General features: G+C 47.0%; 12 protein-coding genes across 12 annotated transcripts; 6 read left to right on the top strand and 6 right to left on the bottom strand.

Annotated features, from left to right (window-relative positions):
- Nucleotides 1–202: 202 nt before the first annotated feature.
- P170DRAFT_437431 (uncharacterized protein) lies at nucleotides 203–997 on the bottom strand. The gene is made up of 3 exons (XM_024849364.1): nucleotides 709–997; nucleotides 557–654; nucleotides 203–498 (listed from the first exon to the last, which is right to left on the bottom strand). The coding sequence occupies exons 1-3, from the start codon at nucleotides 883–885 to the stop codon at nucleotides 453–455; spliced, it is 321 nt and encodes a 106-aa protein (XP_024702941.1). The 5' UTR covers nucleotides 886–997; the 3' UTR covers nucleotides 203–452.
- Nucleotides 998–1,648: 651 nt separating this feature from the next.
- On the bottom strand, nucleotides 1,649–2,792 carry P170DRAFT_426873 (short-chain dehydrogenase; the record flags this gene model as incomplete). Its single annotated transcript, XM_024847739.1, has 4 exons — nucleotides 1,649–1,785; nucleotides 1,844–1,963; nucleotides 2,021–2,201; nucleotides 2,259–2,792. 4 exons carry the CDS (start codon nucleotides 2,790–2,792, stop codon nucleotides 1,649–1,651), a joined length of 972 nt encoding a protein of 323 aa, XP_024702940.1.
- A 452-nt stretch (nucleotides 2,793–3,244) lies between these two features.
- On the top strand, nucleotides 3,245–5,158 carry P170DRAFT_496504 (uncharacterized protein). The gene is made up of 5 exons (XM_024854100.1): nucleotides 3,245–3,389; nucleotides 3,436–3,777; nucleotides 3,833–4,125; nucleotides 4,183–4,304; nucleotides 4,364–5,158. The coding sequence occupies exons 1-5, from the start codon at nucleotides 3,260–3,262 to the stop codon at nucleotides 5,067–5,069; spliced, it is 1,593 nt and encodes a 530-aa protein (XP_024702939.1). The 5' UTR covers nucleotides 3,245–3,259; the 3' UTR covers nucleotides 5,070–5,158.
- On the bottom strand, nucleotides 5,087–6,365 carry P170DRAFT_476318 (D-mandelate dehydrogenase-like dehydrogenase; the record flags this gene model as incomplete). The annotated part of the gene is made up of 5 exons (XM_024853337.1): nucleotides 5,087–5,225; nucleotides 5,303–5,668; nucleotides 5,725–5,891; nucleotides 5,942–5,994; nucleotides 6,047–6,365. 5 exons carry the CDS (start codon nucleotides 6,363–6,365, stop codon nucleotides 5,087–5,089), a joined length of 1,044 nt encoding a protein of 347 aa, XP_024702938.1.
- A 419-nt stretch (nucleotides 6,366–6,784) lies between these two features.
- Nucleotides 6,785–7,707, bottom strand: P170DRAFT_456452 (Endoribonuclease L-PSP; the record flags this gene model as incomplete). Its single annotated transcript, XM_024851623.1, has 2 exons — nucleotides 6,785–7,451; nucleotides 7,698–7,707. The coding sequence occupies 2 exons, from the start codon at nucleotides 7,705–7,707 to the stop codon at nucleotides 7,081–7,083; spliced, it is 381 nt and encodes a 126-aa protein (XP_024702937.1). The 3' UTR covers nucleotides 6,785–7,080.
- A 235-nt stretch (nucleotides 7,708–7,942) lies between these two features.
- P170DRAFT_360625 (FAD-linked oxidoreductase) lies at nucleotides 7,943–9,748 on the top strand (the record flags this gene model as incomplete). The annotated part of the gene is made up of 4 exons (XM_024844424.1): nucleotides 7,943–8,199; nucleotides 8,250–9,406; nucleotides 9,449–9,522; nucleotides 9,590–9,748. 4 exons carry the CDS (start codon nucleotides 7,943–7,945, stop codon nucleotides 9,746–9,748), a joined length of 1,647 nt encoding a protein of 548 aa, XP_024702936.1.
- A 1,141-nt stretch (nucleotides 9,749–10,889) lies between these two features.
- Nucleotides 10,890–11,377, top strand: P170DRAFT_313421 (uncharacterized protein; the record flags this gene model as incomplete). Its single annotated transcript, XM_024843264.1, has 2 exons — nucleotides 10,890–11,158; nucleotides 11,224–11,377. Coding segments are annotated over 2 exons (423 nt in total), but the record flags the coding sequence as incomplete, so codon positions are not given.
- A 169-nt stretch (nucleotides 11,378–11,546) lies between these two features.
- On the bottom strand, nucleotides 11,547–12,867 carry P170DRAFT_447564 (acyl-CoA desaturase; the record flags this gene model as incomplete). Its single annotated transcript, XM_024850888.1, has 3 exons — nucleotides 11,547–11,744; nucleotides 11,807–12,180; nucleotides 12,234–12,867. 3 exons carry the CDS (start codon nucleotides 12,865–12,867, stop codon nucleotides 11,547–11,549), a joined length of 1,206 nt encoding a protein of 401 aa, XP_024702934.1.
- An 871-nt stretch (nucleotides 12,868–13,738) lies between these two features.
- On the top strand, nucleotides 13,739–14,647 carry P170DRAFT_437429 (NAD(P)-dependent oxidoreductase). The gene is made up of 2 exons (XM_024849363.1): nucleotides 13,739–13,832; nucleotides 13,917–14,647. Exons 1-2 carry the CDS (start codon nucleotides 13,796–13,798, stop codon nucleotides 14,576–14,578), a joined length of 699 nt encoding a protein of 232 aa, XP_024702933.1. The 5' UTR covers nucleotides 13,739–13,795; the 3' UTR covers nucleotides 14,579–14,647.
- Nucleotides 14,648–17,221: 2,574 nt separating this feature from the next.
- Nucleotides 17,222–18,752, top strand: P170DRAFT_476313 (S-adenosyl-L-methionine-dependent methyltransferase; the record flags this gene model as incomplete). The annotated part of the gene is made up of 6 exons (XM_024853336.1): nucleotides 17,222–17,473; nucleotides 17,528–17,590; nucleotides 17,640–17,969; nucleotides 18,021–18,257; nucleotides 18,307–18,588; nucleotides 18,645–18,752. 6 exons carry the CDS (start codon nucleotides 17,222–17,224, stop codon nucleotides 18,750–18,752), a joined length of 1,272 nt encoding a protein of 423 aa, XP_024702932.1.
- A 523-nt stretch (nucleotides 18,753–19,275) lies between these two features.
- P170DRAFT_476312 (NAD(P)/FAD-dependent oxidoreductase) lies at nucleotides 19,276–20,916 on the top strand (the record flags this gene model as incomplete). Its single annotated transcript, XM_024853335.1, has 4 exons — nucleotides 19,276–19,292; nucleotides 19,350–19,549; nucleotides 19,604–19,988; nucleotides 20,040–20,916. The coding sequence occupies 4 exons, from the start codon at nucleotides 19,276–19,278 to the stop codon at nucleotides 20,914–20,916; spliced, it is 1,479 nt and encodes a 492-aa protein (XP_024702931.1).
- Nucleotides 20,917–21,021: 105 nt separating this feature from the next.
- P170DRAFT_496485 (SAM-dependent methyltransferase) lies at nucleotides 21,022–22,287 on the bottom strand (the record flags this gene model as incomplete). The annotated part of the gene is made up of 6 exons (XM_024854099.1): nucleotides 21,022–21,135; nucleotides 21,182–21,208; nucleotides 21,277–21,537; nucleotides 21,599–21,803; nucleotides 21,862–22,222; nucleotides 22,278–22,287. 6 exons carry the CDS (start codon nucleotides 22,285–22,287, stop codon nucleotides 21,022–21,024), a joined length of 978 nt encoding a protein of 325 aa, XP_024702930.1.
- Nucleotides 22,288–22,664: the final 377 nt, after the last annotated feature.

The following is a 22,664-nucleotide window of genomic DNA, read 5'->3' as shown; positions in this document are numbered from 1 at the left end:
TCTCGCCATCTGAGATGGAGTATCTGGAAAGTTCTTCAGAGACAACTGAAGCTTGTCGACAGTGGGTCCTGGAAAAACCGAATTCTGGTGACATAATTGCAGAACAAGCAGAATCGTCTTTGGCATTTCTAATCCGAAGATGGAGAACAAGAAGGAGTTGGAGAATCGACGAAAGAAGCAGACCAGTTGGAGAAGACCGTAAACGGCTAGTGCCCCAACATGGCTTGGCGATCCGATGCGGCAAGTGCTCCATTTTGTCCAAGTATATGCACTGCCACTCAAGGTGGGCCATCCTGCCGCGGGAGTGAGTGAAGTGTACATGCTGTAGTTGCGGTGATGTTGTGCAGTCACTACAAGAGGATAACCAACGAATAAATTCAATAGAAGCGACACTTATATTTATACATTTGCTCCCGACGAAGGGACTTGGTGTACCGCTCCATCTTGACAGTTTACAACTTCCCGAAAAGGTTTCCAGCGTTCTGCTCCTCCTCCTGGCTATACAATACGTTAGCAAAGAGATTTCTTGATTATTATTAGCAAAGCGACCACGTACTACGACGACTGCTCTCCAATTGTCTGCAGCTTGTCACAGTCCTGCTTGATGGTTGTTCCGGCTTCGGCGATAGATTGAAGAATGTGACCGATGGCATCCTGTATCATCCTTAGCCAGACTAAAAAAAGCTAAAATATTGTTGACATCCATACCCTTGATGACCCCATCCAGGAGTCACCGTGCTGAGCGTACAGGTTCAGCAGTTCATCGATATTCTTCGCAGCGTCCCAGCACCTGTCCAATGAAGGAGGCTGCGTGTCCACCTTAATGGTCGCCGATGCGGCAAGAGTAGCAAAGAGGGAAGCGTAAATAAGCTTGAGGAAATGCATGTTTGGAATCAGAACGGTTAATTTTAGGGGGTCCAGGGATTTCTTCAGACGACTAAGTGGAGAGTTCCAGCTGCGGAGGTTGTGGGGAGGAATTTATATGTCCCCCCCTTTTTCGAGGCGCCCGCGATGAAAGCCACGATTTAAATTTAGGTGCTATGAATGGCGGTGTCCTAGCAGCATGGGAAATGAGATTGACTCCTGGACACCTGGGCGGGTGGCATCTAAGCCCTTCAGGGACCAGCGTTTCTTGGGGGTTCGTATTCAGCATAAAAGCCCCCACATGGCACCAATGATGCTCGCTCTTGTTTAGTGTCTGCAGGTCAGACGCCCAAACAGTCCTGAGCTCATGTTCCTGCTTATTCTGTGGTATCTTGGCGGTTGAACCCTTAGCCCCGTGTTTAAATGGTTGTGGCAGGCCGGAGTCGAGAGCCTCCATTTGTTTGCCATCTCTAACCGCCAACAAACATAATAGATTCCCGAACTACAGGTTGTAACAGGGCCGTTAAAATATAGTTAGGTGCCACATTTGAGCGCTAACATCACCCTTTTTTTCATTTTTTTCTTCCTATGCTAGAGGAATCCCATGATGAGATCATTCTTTCGGGGTCATGGCCGCTGAATTGACGAATGCCCCAGAAGAGTGTTTGAAATGAATTTCTGCATTTACAAAGGCTAGGATACTAACATCATTAGCCCCTTTACTTCGATCATATTACATCGCTCCCTGCGGGCGGAGAAAGTCTTACGCTTCTCTCCCTCCTAGTCAATAGCCAAACCTTTCTCCCACGATTCTCTCGCTCAGTTTCCATAGTCTCTCCGCCTCTATGCTATCTCTGGCCCAGCAACGGATGTCTTCCGGGGGTACGCCAGTCGAATCTAAAAGGAATCCGCCATTGCGTGCTGGAAGGACAATAATTGTTAGCATTTTGGAATGGAGCAAACACATAAAGATACTCACCAGTAGTTAAAATATCATCGTGGAATGCGGCAAAGACATGGGTTGCTACACCCTGTGACATAGTCTTCCATTTGAAGCCCCTCCAAAACGGCCGGTTTCCCAAGGCTTTGTCCCATTTCACTATGCCTCTGTTAGAAAACTCTCTACCTTCACAAGTTGATCTCGAGAGCAACTTACCTAGTGACTCGACAGATTCGTCCACGTCACCTTTCAGCAGGTTCGTGTTTATAACCCCAGGATGAAGGCTAACGGATATGAGGCCCCTTGTGCCGAGCTTCTGGGCCAAAGACAGTGAAAAGAGCATATTTGCCGTCTTGGCCTGTCCGTATCCCAGCCATGGGTCGTATGTATTTCCATCCTAGTTTTCAACGTTAATAGCTCACGAGTATTCGCGTGACTTTTCAGTGCTTCTTACATCGAAGTTCCAATCATCAAAACGAACAGGTCCCATCCGGTGCCCATCACTTGAAACATTGACCACGCGCGAGACTTTCCCAGGCGCGATCAACTTGCTCATAATAAGATTCGTGAACAAAAAATGACCAACATGATTAATGCCAAACTGGCTCTCCACGCCATCCTCGGTTAGCCGGAATGGCGGAGCCATAACACCGGCATTGTTAACGAGGACGTCGATGTGCTCGTCGTACGATAGCACTTCTTTCGCTGCTTTTCGGATCTGAGTTTGCGAATTGAGATCAAGCTCCAGGATGCGAGTGGCGACGGACCGAGCTACGTTTTCAATTTCTTGCGCTGTGATTTTGGCTTTGGACGTATCTCTTGCAGCAAGTATGATTAACGAGGGATTGTATGGGGCGATGATGGTTGCGAACCCGGCACCAAGTCCGCCAGGAGTAACACCGGTGATCAGGATGGTTTTGTTCATAATGGAAGGACGACAGTCAGAGGCGACTTGTTCGGCCGTTGTGTCCCAGTTATAATTCGACATGGTGTGGGAAATGATTGTTCAATCAAAATTAAATAAGGCTTGAGGAGTTGTAGTGCGATTGCGATCTTGTTTTCTCTTTGTTCAGTCATTTTCAATGGGAATGCTTCAAAATATATAGGTCACGGTCCCAGGCGTAAGTTCAGTGGAGAAGCTCTGACGGTGTAGACTGGCGGAAATATCACGGGAATAAGATAAAGGTCCAAGTTCTTCTGGTTTCAAATTGCCCTGTGATTCCTTGTTAATGAAGCTGTGGATAGCAAATTTAGAGTCGATTACCGGATTCGGACGATTTAATTGTTGACTGGCAGCCAGAAAGGGTTAGACTGGGACTCGGATTTAACACCGGGGGTCTCCGGACCTCCGACGCTAAACCCGATTTGCTTGATTTAATTTGTCGACCGATTACTCTTTCTGCTCTTTTTCCCGATCTTCCCATCAACAACCTAACAAGTTACACTTTCTTCATCATGAGTGGGCACTCAAGTGAAATAGTATTCTCAGTCTCATCGTCATCCAATGAGGCTGCTTACGTGATCCCCTACGTCAATGGGCTCATGAAAGTTCCTGGACCAAGGAGACGAGGGAGGCCTGCAGGATGTAAGTATCTCGTGCTGTGGCGAGGACAGCGCTGATAGTATGACAGCAACCAAACGGGTAACGCAGTCAAATGGCAGGCAGAAGCAAAAGTATAATCGAGATCTCACTTCCCAGGGTGTTGGTCAATTTCAGTTCATCAATCTCAGTGCGCAAACAAGTCGGATTGACGCTGTGGCGCGGAGAACGATTAGACGAAAGGCAATGTTCAATCACATACAAGTGAGATCGACTAAGGTAGAGAAAGCCTCGAAAATGAACACAAAAGACGTCACCCGAGCTGAAGGACTCTTGTCACCCCAAAGTCTACCGTTATTGCTCGGAAGCGTGGACCCGTTTAACACCATGCCGATACGGTTTGAGCCGTACATGCATGACCTGCTAGTCTTCTGTATGTATATAGTTCTTCACGTTGCAGTTTGAATATTGCTAATGCACGACTGCAGACAGCACTACCGTTTGGAAGACTCTGTACTCGATTGAAGAGAAAGCAGGTTGCAACCCCATGGTAGAATACTGGCTACCACTAGCATTTAATGATACGGCCCTGCTCAATATCCTCATCGGATGTGCTGCTGCTTTCAAACTCGAATCCATCTTTCAACCAGGATGTCCAACTTTTGTCAGGCACCTGAACGAGGCGATGAATATTGTGAATAACAAATTGTCGTCTATGTCCAGGGGCGAGCATGTATCAGACGAGATATTGGCTGTCATTGCCACATTGGCCATAATCCAGGTCTGCACACAAAGGATACTAGAAAATGCCCTCACTTCAAAACTGACAAATGTGCAGAGAACGGTTGGGTCCAGCAGTCAATGGAACATGCATATGGGCGGACTGCAAAGACTTGTTGATCTTCGCGGTGGGATGAGCAGTCTAGATGCCAAGCCACTCATCAAAAGTAAGATATATCGGTAAGCGTCTTCCATCAACGAAATGAATAATTTCGTGAAGTCTAATACACCTTCGCCAGTGCCGATCTATGCGGCTCCCTGGACATCACGCGACAACCTTATTTCAACCCCCACTACGACCAGCTACCATTGAACAATTTCCAAGACCTACGTCTCCCGCGAGGATTCAGTGATTTGGATGAGATATTGTCGCTTGATCCACTGGTAAAGAATACAATTTTGAATGTGCAAGCTAGTCTGCAAGGCTTGTCAATTCTTCACGTGAAGAAACATCACAGTCATGCTGCGCAGATCAGATTTTCCTTGACATCTGCTCAGTATACTCTTTTGTCTTTTCCATGTGACAGCTCGAGCAACGCAAGAATTCGAGCACAGGAGACATGTCGCTTGGCTATTTTACTGTTCACAGCTACGGTGTTTCATGAGTTACCGCCGGGCGCGTCAATCGCTGATGGGACAGTGGGAAGAATGATAGAACTTCTCAGTGATATTGCGACATGCCGCTATCTAACCCCGGCCTTTCAGACGTGGGCCTTGTGTCTCGCTGTAACCGCCGCACCGCCAGGGGATAGGGAACAAGCTCTTGTTCTCCTGTCCGGTATCCTTGCCAGGATACACGTTGATACCGAAGAACAGTTCGCCATATTGATATCATCGTTCCTTGGAGAAGGAACATTGCATCAGATGCATTGCCGTGTGATGACGGATATATTGTCGCAATCTAATTTTATTGGAACTTCTAGCCTGCCCCGCGGGCACGCCTAATTTGCTCCAATTCTGCATTAATGGCGCATTGGATACTTTTGACAAAGAGATTGAAAGTCGCTTGGCGCGAGGAAGTGTTGTCGAATATTTTCCATGGCCAACGTCTCAAATGCGATCTCAGTATCGATTGTCCCCTCCGCCGTGTGCGAAGTCAGCCTGTTGCATTTGGATAAGTTTATCAACAATTTATAGCAGCCGTTGACCGTGAGGAGAGGTTATGGGTGGGAACATACGTAACATTACGCATAACGGCCAGCTTTGGATGAACATAAGGCTCTTTTTCTTGAACGTCCAATCCAGCAGCTGACAGATGACCGGTCTCTAGTGCACCCACGAGTGCCTCTTCGTCTACTGACGATCCATGCGCGATATTCACAAGTCGGGAGCCTTTCTTGAACCGCCATAATGTTGCCTTGGTGATTATCGGCGTTGGGAGGACTGGGGTGGCGACCACGACACAGTCGACAATTTCAAGCATGCCCTCCAGCCTCTCACAGAATTCGACTTTGAGCGCTTCTTCTTCGTTCTTGCGCTTGCGTTTGATGTCGTGATAGTAGATCTTCATACCGAAACAGCCGAATGCTTTACGCGCAATAGTGCTGGCAATGACAATCACTATAAAGGAAAATAACCGGAATGAGAGAAGAAAACCTACGATCCGACCTGACCCAGTCCAATGATTCCAAGAGCTTTTCCAGAGGGATTATATGCCGTGCGAGCTGCGTTTCGATGGGCATCCTTCCAGCGATTTGGATCAATAGACAGTGCGCCTTCAATGGACCACTGCATATTCCGGAAAACGGGTATGATATGAAAGATCGCCTGAATGGATCGCATTAGACCGATATGATTGGGTTAGCTCAAAGACATACCATATCCCCCGTTGCTTCGCTTGCAGCAGCAGCTCCATTGTAATACTCAATCCCTGTGTGACGGTAAGATGTTCGAGCCCGACTATCCAACGAGGGCAGGAATACCTTGCATTTTCATGACTTTCAAGTCAATCCCTTCATTTCCTGATCCTGCACTTGCGAAAGCCGAGCAACGGTCTGGTAACAGATGAATAAGCGCGGTATTCCACTTCCCCATCTCCCAGCCACTATCGCAGAAAGGACGAAGGATAGCGCTAAATTCACACCATCGCTTCTCCTTCAGGGCTTTTATGAACTCATCCCTTTCTCGCTCCTTCTTGGACGGTCGGAGGATGATGAATTCTTTCTCGAGCTTGGCATAGAGCTCCGTGTTATAGCAGATGGGATCGCCTAAGTAGAGAATGATATCTCTGTCATCATCCATTTTAGCGGTTCACCTACTTGTCCTTGTGTGCATGATCTGCTGGATTAGGTGCAGCTTACCCTTGACGGGTCCCTTCTCTTCGCGTTGTTCTGGCCCCTGGCGCTAACACTCAGGCCGCCCGGCATGGGCAAGGCGGCAGCGAATTGGGAAACAGAGCCAATGGACCCTCGCCGCGTTGGGATTCAGCTAATTAATGTTGCTTAAGACGGCTTCATTCTCCATCTGATTGGCCGGATTCACAGCTGGAACACTAGACTGTGCTAGCCACGGAGCCAACACCCTAAGAAGCCTTGTATTGGCCGACAAATTGTCCTCATGGAATGACACATCACAATTTACGGGAAAATTGATACTTTGTTATGTGTGGCAGTCTTTCAAACACACAAACTGTTCAAATCTTAGTTCTCGTCCAGAGTCGCCGCGCCTCTTCTACCATTGATCTTTCTGGGTTTGGTACCTATGCCGATGAATCGCAAAACATGTCGAATAAATTCGAAATAACTAAGAGAGCTACCGATATCGAGTGTTGACATCCCTGGGGTACAGCTCAATACAGAGCCCATGCAAGAGACAGAATTCGACATGGAGGACACAGCTGAAGGAGGTCACCCATTTCCAACCATCCAATCAAGCCGACAGACACATATATTAATAATGTCATTCAGAAAAACCTGACTTGCACGCCAGAACAGAAACCAACCCATCCACCTCACTCCTATTCAGGCAAAGCAGCCACGACATCCAACCCCATGGGTGCATGCTTCGGAAGCTCCAAAACCTTCATGGTAGCCCGCGCCGGACTATGATCCCCCAAGTACTCCGCAGAGACCTTGTTAAAAGCCTCGAATTGCTCAAAGTCGGTCAGATAGACGTTTTGCTTGATGATACGATCCAGCGTCGTGCCAGACTCCTCGAGGATGATTTTGAGGTTATCAAAGATGCGGCGAAGTTGGTTTTCGGGCCCGCCTCCCACAATCGTCATCATGGCAGGGTCTAGAGGAATACAGGCCGTGGTAAAGACGAGGTTGCCGTGGACCACAGCGTGGACATAGGGGCCGATGGTGCGCGGCGCGCGGTCGGGACAGACTGTTTTCATGGTGTTGGATAGTAATTCTTCTGGGATAGTTGAGTGAAGTGAGTGGAGCATTCTGTCTACGTCTACATCTTTGAATGATAGTTAAATACCCGCGTGTTGCTCATCTCAATTGCTTGCGTTGTCCACGGCACCGCCATCCGCGCTGATCCACCGAGGCGGAATCGCTACCCGTCTCCACAGCACTGGTGGCATCGCCAAGGATTAAGAAGTGCATTGCATTTCCATGTAGTGATAACGATTCGCCATCGCGACGGATATCCTTGCCGTTGGAGACCAATGCTGACCATGTCCTGATATCGTGCTACTGGCCAGAAATCAAATCATATCTGTGACACTGGTCTTCGTGTACAGTTAAAAAGGGAGAACGCACTAACCTGCGCACCCTATGTTGTCCATGCCCACCATCTAAACTGGATCCGATACCTTGGAAATGCCCCTGGCTATGAGACATAGAACCGTCCTGCCATCACGGCTCGCTCTGATGGCAGCCCGACAGCAGTCGATTCGGTTAACATCAACGTCAGCACCAAAAGCCATAGCCCTGTGGAGAACCGCTGCTTCCAGGTGGAAGAGCCTTCCAAAGACGGAAAGGAAAGTCGCATTCCTTGCTGGTGGCACAAGTACTGCCATCATTGGTTTGCTCTTGGTGAACGGTAGCAGTGACAAGGAGCCTGCCGATGCGCATGATGTGCAAACGCTTTCGAGGATTCCTCTCGGGAAGCTTATCACAGGCTGGACGTAAGTTGATAGACTCCTCTTATTAAGATTGCTTGCTTAACCAATCATAGGGCCTTTGCATTCTGCTCTTCGCCAACATGGGTTGATATGAGTGAGAATCTCTACAACATCCTATCAAGAATCCCCATCGTTTCGTCCATCACACATTTGTTCGTGATGAATGTCTTCTTCAATCAGTTTCTTGGCGGAGAGACCACAGAGGATGCTATCCCCAAGATCAAAGCTCTTCGTAGGGAGCATATTGGGACTCTCCTTGGTTACAACATCGAAGCCGAACTGGATGGGACAAGTAAAGATCCCGAGTTGATCCGCGTCCAGGTGGGGCATGTTCTGGAGTCAATTAAGGCTCAAGGACAGCTAGGCAGAAAGTTCTACCCCGACACCAGCGCAACTAGCGGTGATAACCGCTCGTGGGTAAGAATTAAGGTGACTGGACTTCTGCCACATCCTGTCGCCTTGCTCCATGGTTCGGATGCAATTCTTGAATCAAGGGAGGCAAGGGGTCTAGACAGAGATGTGCCCTACCCTGGTCTACCTCACGACGGCGATTGGGAAGCCGCACTAAACGGAAAGCAAGTCACGTCTTCCGATCGCCAGCAGCTACAGGATCTGTATGGGATACTCGACACGATTATGAAACTCGGACGCGAAGAGAATGTGCGCGTTATTATCGATGCTGAACAAACCTGGTATCAACCTATTATCGACAGCTTAACGGATGCTCTCATGCAAAAGTATAACGCCCTAGATGGACCTGCCCCGTGTGTCGCCTCATTTCAAGCCTACCTTCGTCGCTATCCTCAGCTCCTTGACCAGCAGATTGTCCGAGCTCAAGAGAAAGGGTACAAACTTCTGTTCAAGCAGGTCAGGGGAGCATATATCAAGACCGAGGGTGAGAGGTGGGCCAAAGAAGGTCGCCAGGGCCCGGGGCCCGTCTGGGGAACGAAGGCAGAGACCGACGCCAGTTTTAACTACGGCATTGAGAAAACGCTTGCAACCGTGCACAAAGACATTCAAGGGACCGGGCATTCGAAGATCGGTGCTATTTTTGCGACACACAACTCCCAGAGCATTGATCTCGGGATCAAACTGTTAGAGACGTACGGGTTGGCAAATCGTAGAAGGGACGATGAAAAACTCGTCGTTTCGAACGAGGCTGCCGGAAGCATTGCTTTCGGTCAGCTTTATGGTAGGTTATGCTACTCGAGTATCGGACCAAAACCGTGACCTTGTGCTAACACTATCTCAGGAATGAAAGACGACCTCACGAATTGGATTGCGGGATCTATAGTCACTGAAGATGAATTCCCTCTTGTTATCAAGGTGAGATTACATGCTTTCCAGAGTAATATATCCTGTCCTGTCACAGCTAACATGTCTATCTTGACAGTCAATGAGCTATGGTGATTTGAAAGAATGTTTGCCCTTCTTGGCCAGAAGAGCTACTGAAAACAAGGCAGTTCTCGAAGGGAGGGGTGGTGCAAGTGCCGAGAGAATTAGGCTTGGTCGCGAAATCCGTAGACGTTTCCTGCCCTGGACTTCATACTAGTCCACTCACTGGAGCCTTCAATAAAGCGGAGTCATTTGACGGAATACAGCCTTTTTCAAATAACGGTTTTTTGTCATGGAAAGCGTGGTCAATATTTTTAGGTTCTTCATGTCACGACCAGTCGTCCGTTCTGGGGAGCAGGGACTCAAGATCACGACCATATTGCTACCTACATACGTGAGATTGTATTAAAAAGGAGCCATACGTACAAAAATAGACAATGGTGTAGCAAATCTTGCCTTGCATGACAACGAGGTGTCAAGATACACCATGTTCGTCCTTGACATCCCGTCAAAGCAAGAGGATACGCCACTCAGTAAATAGTTCTGTAGAACTCTTTCAGTCGACGATTTAATTCAGGAAAGTCCCCTCGCTCGGCACATATTTCTCATAATTAGGAAATGGTCCAGGTTTACTCTGAGCTTACTATTTGCCCGCTGTATCTGACCGAGTACCGCTTTCATGGTCATCGCAGCAAAAGGTAGGAGTCAAAAACCATAACCCAGCTCTTCGATGGTCTAAGTCCTGACAAATCATATTGTAATATTATTTGCTAACCATGGGTTACATGAGGGGTTACCTTGTCTCAAGTTGATAAACAGTTCAGGAAAGTTCGCGGAGTAAATATCACGTCAAATCGATGGCTTAGATACTAGTCTCCAAATGTCACAAAGTTTTAGTAGGCTAGTTAGGCATATACGGCCGATAAATTCCGGTTTATTGGCAGCAGGAACCCAACCAACACCGGACCGGGATGGAGTTGCAAGTCTCCAGCTTTATCGGCTTGCTTTCCCGCGACGGATTGCCCTGCCGACAGACATCACCCTCGTGGCGAAACGCTAAGACCTCGACAGATAAGCTGGAGACCCCGGATCGCCCCAGATAACCCCATATCTAGTTGAATTTTCATTACTAAGTAGAAACCCCAATCGGCTCTAGAGCGTTATATAGACTGAGGCCGGCTTTCCTCTTCTCATGGCTCAATCTACGACCCGTCCTCAAGCCGAGTTTCATCATCTCGTCAAACGACATCTCTTGATATACGATGCCACCAAAAGAAGGCAAAATCACAGCGCCTAACAATGGGCTGGGCAACAATCAAATGCCCACGAAGGAGGAGGGGCTGGAAGAGGGGACTGTCGAGGAGGAGCCCCAACAAGAACTGAAGAGAGGGTTCAAGAGTCGCCATGTTAATATGTTCGCGATCGCAGGTTCCATTGGTACAGGCCTCATAATCGGAAGTGGTGAGGCTTTGGCCTCAGGAGGGCCAGCTAGCATATTGATTGCATACCTTCTCATGGGCACGTGTGTGTATACCATCATGACTGCATTCGCTGAGATGGCCATCTTTGCCCCCATGAGCAAAGGCTTCAGTGGATATGCTACCAGATTTGTTGACCCTGCATTAGGGTAAGTATTTGGTCTTTTGATATGCCAATATTGGATTCAAAGCATGACAGCAATAACTGTTATAGATTCGCAACTGGCTGGAACTACTTCTTTAAGTACTGCGTGCTCCTTGCCAATAACCTCACAGCTACCGGTCTCGTCCTCAGATACTGGAGAGAGGATATAAATGTTGGTGTTTGGATTGCCGTTTTTGGAGTCTTTGTCGTTAGTCTCAATGTAAGTGCTACTACGGTTTTTAAACATCACCCCCGCAAATTATACTGATATCCTCTGGTTTCAGTATCTCCCCGTTGAGAGGTTTGGCGAATCTCTCCAGATCATCAACGGCTCTTTGGCAATAATTTGCTGTTGCTATGTTTTGCTGACCCAACGTGCCCTGATGGGAGTTTCAATTCAGCTCTATAGTTTCACAACCACCACGTAAGACTGCAATCCTAAGAGTGAGCAGCACGTTTCGGGCGGCATTGGAGTGGTCATAAATCGCCCCGTTGAATAAGGATGTGGCGTCTTTTCCTATAGCCGAACGGATCATAACCGCACCGCCAGGGTGATCATCAACAAAGCTTGAAACATCGTGAACAACCCCCTCGATAACAGTTAACAGTTGACCCCGGTTGTTCATCGCTCCTGGTACTCATTCCACTGAACGATTGGCAGTTGGTTGAGCGGCTTGCCCCAGTCGAGCCTACTGCTTCGCTTGTCGAGTATCTTATAAGTCTGTTGAATGCGACCCTTCTCGATCTCGGATTCTCGAAAGCGTTTCAGATTGGACGCTAGTCCGAGAATTTCAAATGTCCTGATCATCCACTTCGTGATGTCTACTTGGTGCCAGTCAGTCCCATTGCGATAGTCCGACGGAAATTGATGATGAAAGTTATGATATCCCTCTCCAAGCGTAATGAGCGCAGTCAGAAGGTGATCTCGAGGGGATCGATGGTCATCAAATGGCTGGTCGCCAATATAGTGGGCCAGAGAGTTCACACAGAAGGTTGCTTGATTGACCAAGAACGAGCGTAAAATGCCTGACATGCGATGTTAGTATGTATATATCTCCTTTCAATGGCTCGCGTCGCACCAGCGTATATGAATCCTCCGTACCAATCGCCCCATCCAAGACCAGCCACTATAGCCGGTAATGCCCACCCCATAAACAGCGCAATAGGGAAGTAGTACTCGTGTTGGTACATAACGCTAGCATCACTGTGTAGATCCGAAATATCCACTCTATTGTTCTTCTTTGGCTGCTCAGTCAGAACCCATAAGATGTGAGCATGGAGAAGGCCTTCTTTGATGTTATAAGGGTCGCGATCGGTATCCGTATAGCGATGGTGAGCTCGATGCTCTCTCGCCCAGAACTTGATAGACCCTTGCACGGCTCCCGCTCCAAAAGCTGCCAGTAAATATTTGAGTGGTTTCGATGCAGCGTAAGATCGATGGGTCCATAACCGATGGTATCCAGCAGTCACAGACCCTGCCGTCATAAAGTAGTACAAAGTTGCCCATCTAAGGGTATTCCCGTACAACGGAAGCCATAGAGCTTGGAGAAATGCTGCGAGAGGGATCGTAACGAGCATAGTGAAATTGAACCATCGAATCCGTTTCAGCCATCGAGGGACCAATGTTTCTGTTCTATTTTGACGTTTATTTGGTTTGCGAGGCCTGTCATCATCGGAAGGGAATAACGCCTCTGTCGCCTTTGCCATAGTCATGTTGTATATGGATGGTCTGGAATATTGATGTGATCTTGAGTATTTGCGACCGTTACGCTGCTCCCACGACGCAATGTATATGATTATGGGTTTGTTGATCACACTGTTCCGTAGCTACGTCATACAGAATAGTCTTTTCCTCATCCACGCAGAATATAGCTGCAAGGAAACGCAGTATAGATCCATAGAATAGAATGGAAATAGCATGGTCAGGTGAAAGAAAAACGGACTCTCGTTTTGGATTTTGATCTTCGTCAACAACTGCCTTATCCTGTGCGCCTTCCTCTATTGGTCATGATGCTGCGTTAATGTAATGACTGCATGTACAGATGCTTAATCGTGAGCCAATAATATCAGGATGAGGATACGTCCACATGGAGCATACAACCAGATACTGCAAAAAATGACCCTCGGGCGTGTGGTTTGAAAGTTTCAAACTACAGGCTCAAAGGTAGGTTTTGGAAGTCTGAGAATTGGCTGGCACTGAATCTCCTTGCTTAGCATTGCGGAGCTGTTTCCTTCCTATTGCGACGCTTAAGCACACCTAATTAGTTAGTTTGCCATTTGGTATTCTCTCAATGGAACATGGTTTATCAGGTAAGGCAACGTGCATATGCGCGGCCCCTGTCAGGTCAATGCCATTATTAAGCTTACTCTACACAACGGAACACTATTATTCAGCTTTTGCTTCTCTTGAGAACCTAATGGAATGTGGTTAAGGGCAATTACTAAGCCCGTAAAGCACTCATAGCCCCATTATTAACCCGTCGGGTCGGAGTTGCGAGGGGCCGAGATGCGAGTTGCGGAGTAGGGCGGCTATTAATATATCCATGGCGTCGATAAATGTATATAACTCGTTTCGTTGATCAGTTGAAGGTCTATCTGAAGTATTAACCTACTCTCCTGTCATTACTCCACCGTGCATGCCATGGACTCGCAAAGTATCCTTGTTCTTGGCGCAACAGGTAAGGGGTTCTGGAATGCCAGAAAATTGCCGATCCACTGAGTGGGTATTTCAGCAAAAACTAACTCAGTCTGGCGCTCTGCAGGTGGATCGGGTATTGCCTTCATTGAGGAGGCCCTAGAACTTCCCAACCCACCTCATTTGGTTCTCTACATTCGATCGCCATCCAAACTTCCACAGCACGTCAAATCGAACCAAGATGTGACGGTAGTTACAGGAGGTCTCTCGGATTACACCGCATTGGATTCAGCGATGAAGGCCCACCGTGTCAGCACAGTTGTCTCCTTCCTTGGCGCATACGTCTCCGCGTCAGCCCTTGTCACTCGGAACATGGATACGCCTATCGCCGACTCATTCCCCACGGTCATCCAGGCAATGGAGAACAACAAGGTTACACGACTCCTTGCTCTGTCGACGCCGTCATACTGGGTCGAAGATCAAGATGTTGGAAGTTGGAAGTTGACAATCTACGGCATGATGCCTAAACTCTTTGCTCCACAGGGAAACGCAGAAATGGTTCGGATAGCCGAGACGGTGGCCCAGGAAGCTTCGCACCTAGATTGGACGATCTTTCGCATTCCTCATCTGACTGATGGACCGGCTGGGCTTCCCGTCTGGGCTGGTTATGCAGGGCCGAGTCATAAGGGCGGCCTTAACCTTTCGCGCAAGAGCCTGGCACGCTGGGTTTTGGGAGAAATCTTGGAAGAAGAATGGGTGAAAGGTGCGCCATTTCTGGGTAACTACTGAAGTAATCTTCTCAGACATTACCTCATGAAAAATAGCAAGTGACACAGCTTCATGAAATTTCAATCTTAGACGTTCTTCTCTAACTTAGTTGTGCATCGCGCTTAAAGTCTATGTTGCGACTATGATCACAGTATGTGCCTCGGCCAATTCTTCTTCCGGGTGAGTAGTGGTGTTTTGAATCGAGGGAAAACTGCGTAATTTACATAGAGAACACCTAGCTATATGCGTGGCTTGAATTTATACAAAACGACACATCTTATCTATTTCACACCTCTGGATAGCGCTATATATTCTCTTTGCTGTGATGGGTGTCGAAATGCCTTCAACAGACAGCCGCCCGGTCGCGAACACCAACTCTATCCCAGATCCTATATTCTACCCATGCAGGGTAAAACATACCAGACTGTTTCCCTCGGTCCATTCCTTTGATTACTCATATCTCTGGGTAGCAATTCCAGTTAGGTGGAATGGCAAGCCTTCATGCCGGGGGCGTGTCATTAATCTAGGACTCACTGGGATAAGAGTCAACGCAGCTGACTATCTACACCGTAATCACGATCTATCCTTGGATCGGAAGCTGGAGTCGTATTTGAATGAACAGGTGCGCGTTTCCTTATAAAAAGCCTGCAAGATCATTCTAAGTCCCTATTATAGGGCCTTGGCTCCCATGTCTATCCTCATACTATATTATTGACAGTCCCAAGAGTCCTTGGTTATTCGTTTAACCCAGTCTCGTTTTGGTATCTTTATTCGGACCAATTCACACTATCTGCTGCTATCTTGGAGGTTAACAACACATTCGATGAGCGCCATATGTACTTCTTGGAACCATGCCGCCGCCAGCGCTCATCTAACACATCGAAGAAAGGAGAATCGATTGAATTCGGGAAGTTGGAGAAACAATTCCCTGTTTTACCTTTCAATGACAGATCTGGTACATATTCGCTAACAACAATCGATCCTTTGGATACCGCCTATGATCAACGCATAAACACTAGGATCAGTCTCACTACATCCGATGGACAAGCAAAATTAACCGCCAGTATCCGATCGGTAAATAATGGCATCAGTGTCTCTTTGCTTGGAGGCCGCATCCAAAAGACTGTCTTTCTTCTTTTTCATGGATGGATTGGTTTCTTCACCATCCCTCGCATTCTTTACGAAGCTGCCAAGTTGTATTTCCTAAAGAAACTCACAGTCTGGACTCTACCAAAACCGCTTCCAGGTACAATATGTCGCCAAGCCAATGTGATCGAGATGCTGTTCGAGTCCGCCTTTCGACAATATCTGCACGCAGTTGTTAGCGAGGTATCAATGCCACTGAGCCTACAGTATCATGGAGCCGGAACCACTGAGCCTTCTATTCTGATGATGAATCCCCCGGCAACAGCAGTTGACAGTGAGAGGTGTTCGCATGTCAGTATTCGCGTCATTGATCCAAAGTTCTATACGCTATCGGCTTTAAACAGTTCCGGTGGGGATGTGTCATTCCTGGAGTCGCTCTCCATGAATCCTTTGGTCGAGGTGACAAACATGGCTGAACTCGCCACAAGCATCCAATACAGTCGGATGAAAGACCAGATATCAGCAGAAGATCTCCAGTCTCGTTCCTCTGGCAGATTCCTCTTTTACCTGTTGGGCTGGTTGCGCAAGACGCAAAAGTCAGACCCAATCCCAACGCAGTCTATATCCGACATTTGCGTGATTGATCAGTGTGTTTTATTGAATTGGCCTACGAATCTCCAACTGAAATATGGAATAGCCATTCTCAGAATCATAGCAGCTCGGACTTTTGCATGGGGCAGCGTGCGGTTACTTGATGTGGAAATCATGCTTTTGCTAGGATCACTCTTTGCGGTCCTGCTGAGGAACCTATAAACAGCATTACAGACTTATGAGCAAGTATTCTGTGATGTATAATTTGAAAGATTAGGCTTATTATCCTGCATTAAGATAGTTTGTTATTCGAGATCCGTATTCGGGATTCCCTCCATAGTAATATTTCTCGTAAGACAGCTTTTATCATTATTCCATGTAGCACTGAGTTTCCCAATCACACCATGAATGTGACAATCATTCATCCCTCGCCTCTACGTGTGTGGGTACATGGTAGCAGTGGCGAGAAACGCTTACGATTCGGTTCTGATAGCCATCTTGCACATGTATCGGTGTCATCAGATCTGCTACCCCTTACTTCTCTGGGCATTTTGGAAAGTGAACCGACGCCCTTTGTAATGCAAAGGCCTGCATGACAACTGTAAGAAATATTATCTTACCTATTGAGGGAGACACAGGGTTAACCTTCTTCCATTATCAGAAGGATATGCATGTTTTCCCTTAACAACCAAACTACACCCATATCTTGACAACAGCGAGGGCTTCATAAGTTACAACGTATTGAATCACTTACAAATCTCGATCACCAAGCCTGCGGTACGGCTTTCCAAAACTATCTAAGGTTTCTTCCCGGTTGCTGATTTACATGTATCCAAACCTGCCATTTTCCATAGAATGACGTAATCTCTCGCCATTTCGCCGGAGCCAATATTTATGAAATTTGCCAGATATCGACCCAAATCTCCGCCCTCGAGAAGTTGATATCTCTATTTTCATCTTCCCAGCTCGTCTTCGACAGTTATCATCATGCAGGCAACTTTTAATACTCTTGGGAGTTACGCAGCTCCGTACATCAGAGATACTTTGCTACGGATGCTTCAGAGTAACATCCAGAATGGAGCAATTGATATTCATCTGAAAGGCGCTTGTAGTCAACAAAGGTCGGGAGCACTCAAGGTCGGAAATATAGAGTGTACAGACTCGGGGGTGCTCAAGGCCTCGTTGGTTGTGCATGACGACCCTACTCTTTGGCTAAAGCTGTGTCAAAACCTCGATATTGTGCGCATTTTTATTCCATTTGACGAACATTTCCTAATGAGCTCTTTCACCTAGGGAGTCGCTGAAGCATACATGCTTCAGCAAATTGAATGTTCTGACTTGGTGTCGCTGTTCAGGGTAAGCTTGCCCTTGAGGTTTCAAATGTCTACTAACATTGCATACTTAGATTTATATCCGTAATTGGACATCGATGGCAACTGTGAATTCCTTGGTCCAGTTGCCACTCCGCTTGTGGAACCAAGTAACAAGAAAGATCAACAATACAGCCAATGCTTTCCAAAATGCCAGTTTCCACTATGATACCTCAAAAGCGCTATTTAAGGCTTTTCTCTCGGAGGATATGTGTTACTCATGCCCCATATGGGAATCTCCGGATGAGCCGCTTGAAGCAGCCCAAAGGCGAAAAGCACAAACTATCATCGACAAAGCGAATATTCGTTCGACGGACCATGTACTGGATATCGGAGGAGGGTGGGCGTTCATCGCCATGGAGGCTGTCCGTTTGACCGGCTGTCGAGTGACAGTCGTGACTCTTTCAATTGAGTAGAAGATCCTTGGAGAGGAGCTGATTAAAGGAAGGTCCTACGAAGACAACATTGACTATGTCTTATGTGACTACCAAAATATTAGGAAGCCAGAGAGAGGCTTTGATAGAATTATCTCTGTTGAAATGATTGAAGCCGTCGGGAAGGAGTACATTGACGAATTTTTCGGCACTTTGCACAACCTACTGAATCCGATTGAGGGACGGATTGTCATACAATCCATTACCTTTATCGAGAAGGTATGCTGCTCATACACTGAATAGTTAACTCGTTCTAAGTCAGCTCCAGCTCCATTCCCAACCAAAGTCTCTCGATAATTTCCTTGACAAATACATCTTCCCAGGGGGTTATCTCCCTTGCAATACAGAGCTCATCAACTCGATGAGCCGTGGCTCTGAGCAGTGTATGGAGCTTGACAGTCTGGATGAAATCGGGGAGAACTACGTGAAAGCTCTTCGGCTGTGGCGGGAAAAGTTCGTTTCCAACTGGGAGACAATCAAATCGTCAATTCTTCGTGAACACGGCGAAAGATCAGACGCTGAAATGGAGGCCTTCAAGCGGATATGGATTGTAAGTCTTGTCCTTGCAATTTTTCGTCTCCCGTTACTAACACCCCGTGTCCGTAGTATTATTTTAGCTATTGTCAAGCTGGATTTCACGAGGGTATCCTTGGGGACGTCATACTCGCAGCCAGTCGAAGACCCCGTGTTATGTCTCATTCCCCCATAATGTGATAAACCTTCTTCTTCCCTGTTTGGAAAGAATCAGTTTTTTCTTTTTCTTTTTCTTTTTCTTTTTTTTTTTTTTTTAGTTCCTTCCGGATAGTTTAAATATGCTCGAGGTCTAATTTGTAGGAATTACGCTTTCTCCTTTCCTCGAGTATAAATTCATTCCAAGTTACAGATTACCATGATTCTTTGCCACCTGGAGCTTCAAAGGTGAATGATAAACTTCAGAAGCTAGGAGGTCTTTCCGAAAGTAGATAAAGTACCTGTCGATGTCTCTTGTATGAATGCAAGGCGTCCAGCAGTCGTCATCTTTGAAAAGGGCAGAGCTTTGTATCGCGCTTTCGAATGGTGGGGTAACTCATGCGTCGAGATACACTTCAGTCTGCAGGGCATATTTAATCCATAGACAAACGGGTCTGAGAATCAATGGTCGCTGCCATAGTACTTTCGCAAATATTAATAAAAGTTCCGCCCCTCATATCCACAGTGTGTCTGTTTACCAGTCCAGGCTACACAAACTACTTCCAATATGAAAAGTCGCAAAAGGTACTTGCTGGCAAGTGAAACACATCATGACCATGAGTTAACAAATACTTGTGCCAGCAAAAATGTTGCTATTGTAGGCAGTGGTGCGGCTGGCATGGCTGCGCTATGGGCACTAAAAAGCCATTCACCGCACCAGGTGGACCTATATGAGGCCGATAGTCGACTGGGGGGACATACCAACACTGTTAGATTCAAGAAAGGAAAAGAGCATACGTACGTCGATACTGGGTTTATAGTGCTAAACACAGCTACCTACCGTAAGTTGCTGATCCTGTCTATCCGTTCTTGTGGTTTGTTGACGCGGGTCATAGCAAATTTCATATCATTTCTGAACGAGATCAACATTCCCACACAGAAGTCAGAAATGACCTTCAGTGTGTCGCGGAACTGGGGCCTCTTTGAGTGGGCCGGTAATTCTCTCCAAACCGTCTTTGCGCAGAGATACAACCTCTTCTCCTGGCAAATGTGGCGCATGCTCTTTGATATAGTCAGATTCAATGTTTTTGCACTTGACGTCTTACGGAGCGATCACGCATCTCGCATTGACGAGGTCAGTGTTGGGGAGTATCTAGACGAAGAAGGCTACTCGACATTCTTCAGGGAGAGTTACCTCATTCCAATGACTGCAGCTATTTGGAGTACGAGTCCCCATAAATGCTCCTTGGAGTTTCCAATTATCACATTGGTCCTTTTTATGTATGACCTCGTATGGATTTCCCTTGCCAGTTTCACTCATGCTAACACTAGGTGGAACCACCACTTGATCGACACGATCTCTCAGCGCCCGGAGTGGCGCACACTTAAATACAGAGCACAGTCTTATATTGAAGCTATGATGGCCAATTTTCTCTCCAACCGGGTGCATCTCAGCACCCCGATTCGATCTCTTACCAACGATTTGTCCGGTCGCGTATCGCTCATCACCGCGCATGGAGTTAAAAGAACATATGATCATGTTATCCTAGCGACCCATGCACTCCAAGCGCTGTCGATTATATCACCTTCGTGTACTGACAAGGAATACAACATTTTGTCGCAGTTCGAGACCTCTCGGAACACCGCATTCCTGCACTCAGACACCGCTTTAATGCCACGGAATCGCAAAACATGGTCGTCATGGAACTATCAAACAACAAGACACGCCACGCAGGTGTCTCTTACGTACAACTCTAACATTCTGCAGGGCATTCCAGCCTCCAAATATGGCGATGTGCTTGTTACCTTAAATCCGCTCCATCCTCCAGACTCAGCTACCATCCAGGGAGTTTATTCCTATCTACATCCCCTTCTTACTATTGGTGCTATGAAAGCTCAATCCCGACTGTCTGAGATTCAAGGGACCCGTGGAATCAGCTATGCAGGGGCTTGGACGAAGTTTGGGTTTCATGAAGATGCGTTCACTAGCGGCTTCAAGGTTGCTGTCGAACAACTTGGTGCTAATCTCCCTTTTGAAGTCGCGGACAGTGAGTTCAGCAGAGGGAAGGTCCCAGACTTGACCTGGCCGGTGGTTTTACCCAGGTTGTGCCTTCAAGGGTTGCATTTGGTGTTGACCTGGGTCGAGTGGACCTTTGCCACATTTCTTTCGGTTCGGAACAATGGAGGGAAATCGGCTATGATGAACTAATGACTTCTTATGCCCAGAATACATGAATATCATGTTTTATTCCTTCATATGAGCTCGGACACAAAGTTGAAAAATGAAAAATGGCCCTCAATTGCCTCCACTGCTTTACTTCTCGAACAAATAATGGCTGATTCCCCAAGTATCACCGTTCTCATATGCAAAAAGCTCCGCGCAGGCCATGAAAAATACCTGCCACCGATAATACCATTTTTGAAGCATCTTCCTTTCCATATGTCTCAATTAAATGTGGCCATAGCTTGTCGACATCACATAGCCAGTTTTTCAGCCAGTCCTAGGTCGCAGTCAGTTAGAAGCGGTCCGGAATGCGAGGGAACATAAGTTTCAGGCAGAGCCTCTTACTTCGCATGTCCTGGCATAATTATTGCCAGATACCCACCACTGCTGTTTCACCCGCAAATCATCCTGGAAATATAAAAACATATCTGCCGATGGCATTGTTCCTCCGGTAAAAAAGTACTTGCTCATCCAGCCATCGTCCAGTTCGAAGTGATAGGGCGAGTCTTTGTGCGAGAAGGTCTGAACGAATAGTTTCCCTGATACCTTTAGGGCGCCTGAGAGCTTTTTTAGCAATTCCTGGTAGTTCTTCATGTGCTCAAAGGACTATACATCGTTAGCTCTGAGTCGCTTCCAAATTCAAAATCCAACCCCTCGGTATACTAACTTCAATCGCCACTATACGATCAAAAGAACTTGCAATAAACTCGTGATCGATCACGTTTGCAAGGACAATGGCGATGTTTTCAAGTCCGAGCCCCTCAGCTTGTCGCTTGATAAACTCTGCTTGTGTTTTCGAATTTGAAAGAGCCGTGATCATAGATGTTGGGAACTTTTGGGCTAGGTAAATGGAAACACTTCCCCATCCACAACTGCAATTTAAAAAGTTAATGCTATGGCTGAGGAGCTCATTAAAATATCAGAACTTACCCCATGTCCAAAACCGACATCCCATCCTTAATATCCGCCTTCTCAACATAGGATTCCAGCATGGCCTCTTCAGCCTCGGCTAAAGTAGTTGATGCTTCAGGATACAAGCCGCATGAGTATTTTAACCTTGGACCAAGATAATGCTCTAGGACTCCAGGCCTGACCTCGTAGTGTTGAGAGTTCGCAGCATCGGTGTCAATGGCTATAGGCATCTCGCGCAAATCTGCCACGAATTTCATCTTCTTTTCATAAGCACCCCCGCGAGACGGTGCCGTTATCTCCGCAGATCGTTGAGCTAGTTGCTTTCGTATTCCTACTCGTAGGATAGGTCGTGGGAGATAGCCGCCGTCGATGATCCAATCTGAGTTTTCGGTTGTTAGCACGAGGACTGTCATAACGAAGGACAGAGTACCAACCGTATGACATTGTGGTTATCATATATATTGGTCAGATTCAAAGGTTTAGTCTCACATATATTGTGTACGGATTCAACTTCGAGGATCAGTCAATATAAAGCTGTCTACCTACCGCTGAAGAGCCACATATTGATCGAGACCACCAGGGCTGAAGACCCCGATACCCACTATCTCCGACTAGAACTGATGTCATCTGTCTAGAGCAGACTCCTTAGAGGAAATAACATGCCGAAATTCCAATTTTTTCACCGCTCCGCTCTACTTACTCCAAAGACAAACCCCGCACGTGGCCTCCAGTGTCCTCCTGCCTGATAAGGTGTGGCACAGTCTTGACATCATAAAGTCAAAGTTGTCTATATCAAGAAACGCGCTTCTGTTGTGAATCAT

Source organism: Aspergillus steynii, assembly GCF_002849105.1.
Source record: "Aspergillus steynii IBT 23096 chromosome Unknown P170scaffold_5, whole genome shotgun sequence".
Lineage (NCBI taxonomy): Eukaryota > Fungi > Ascomycota > Eurotiomycetes > Eurotiales > Aspergillaceae > Aspergillus > Aspergillus steynii.
The sequence above is the reverse complement of the archived record's forward strand: the minus strand, read 5'-3'. Positions and strand labels throughout refer to the sequence as shown.

What these genes read in the sequence shown, in the direction of transcription:
- P170DRAFT_496504 (XM_024854100.1), top strand. Translation starts at nt 3,260, where the DNA reads ATGAGTGGGCACTCAAGTGAAATAGTATTCTCAGTCTCATCGTCATCC. An exon ending in GCATGACCTGCTAGTCTTCT is followed by an intron (nt 3,778 to 3,832) that starts GTATGTATATAG and finishes GCACGACTGCAG; the next exon opens with ACAGCACTACCGTTTGGAAG. An exon ending in ATCAAAAGTAAGATATATCG is followed by an intron (nt 4,305 to 4,363) that starts GTAAGCGTCTTC and finishes CACCTTCGCCAG; the next exon opens with TGCCGATCTATGCGGCTCCC.
- P170DRAFT_437429 (XM_024849363.1), top strand. Translation starts at nt 13,796, where the DNA reads ATGGACTCGCAAAGTATCCTTGTTCTTGGCGCAACAG. An exon ending in CCTTGTTCTTGGCGCAACAG is followed by an intron (nt 13,833 to 13,916) that starts GTAAGGGGTTCT and finishes GGCGCTCTGCAG; the next exon opens with GTGGATCGGGTATTGCCTTC.
- P170DRAFT_437431 (XM_024849364.1), bottom strand. Translation starts at nt 885, where the DNA reads ATGCATTTCCTCAAGCTTATTTACGCTTCCCTCTTTGCTACTCTTGCC. An exon ending in CCTGGATGGGGTCATCAAGG is followed by an intron (nt 655 to 708) that starts GTATGGATGTCA and finishes AGGATGATACAG; the next exon opens with GATGCCATCGGTCACATTCT. An exon ending in ATTGGAGAGCAGTCGTCGTA is followed by an intron (nt 499 to 556) that starts GTACGTGGTCGC and finishes CGTATTGTATAG; the next exon opens with CCAGGAGGAGGAGCAGAACG.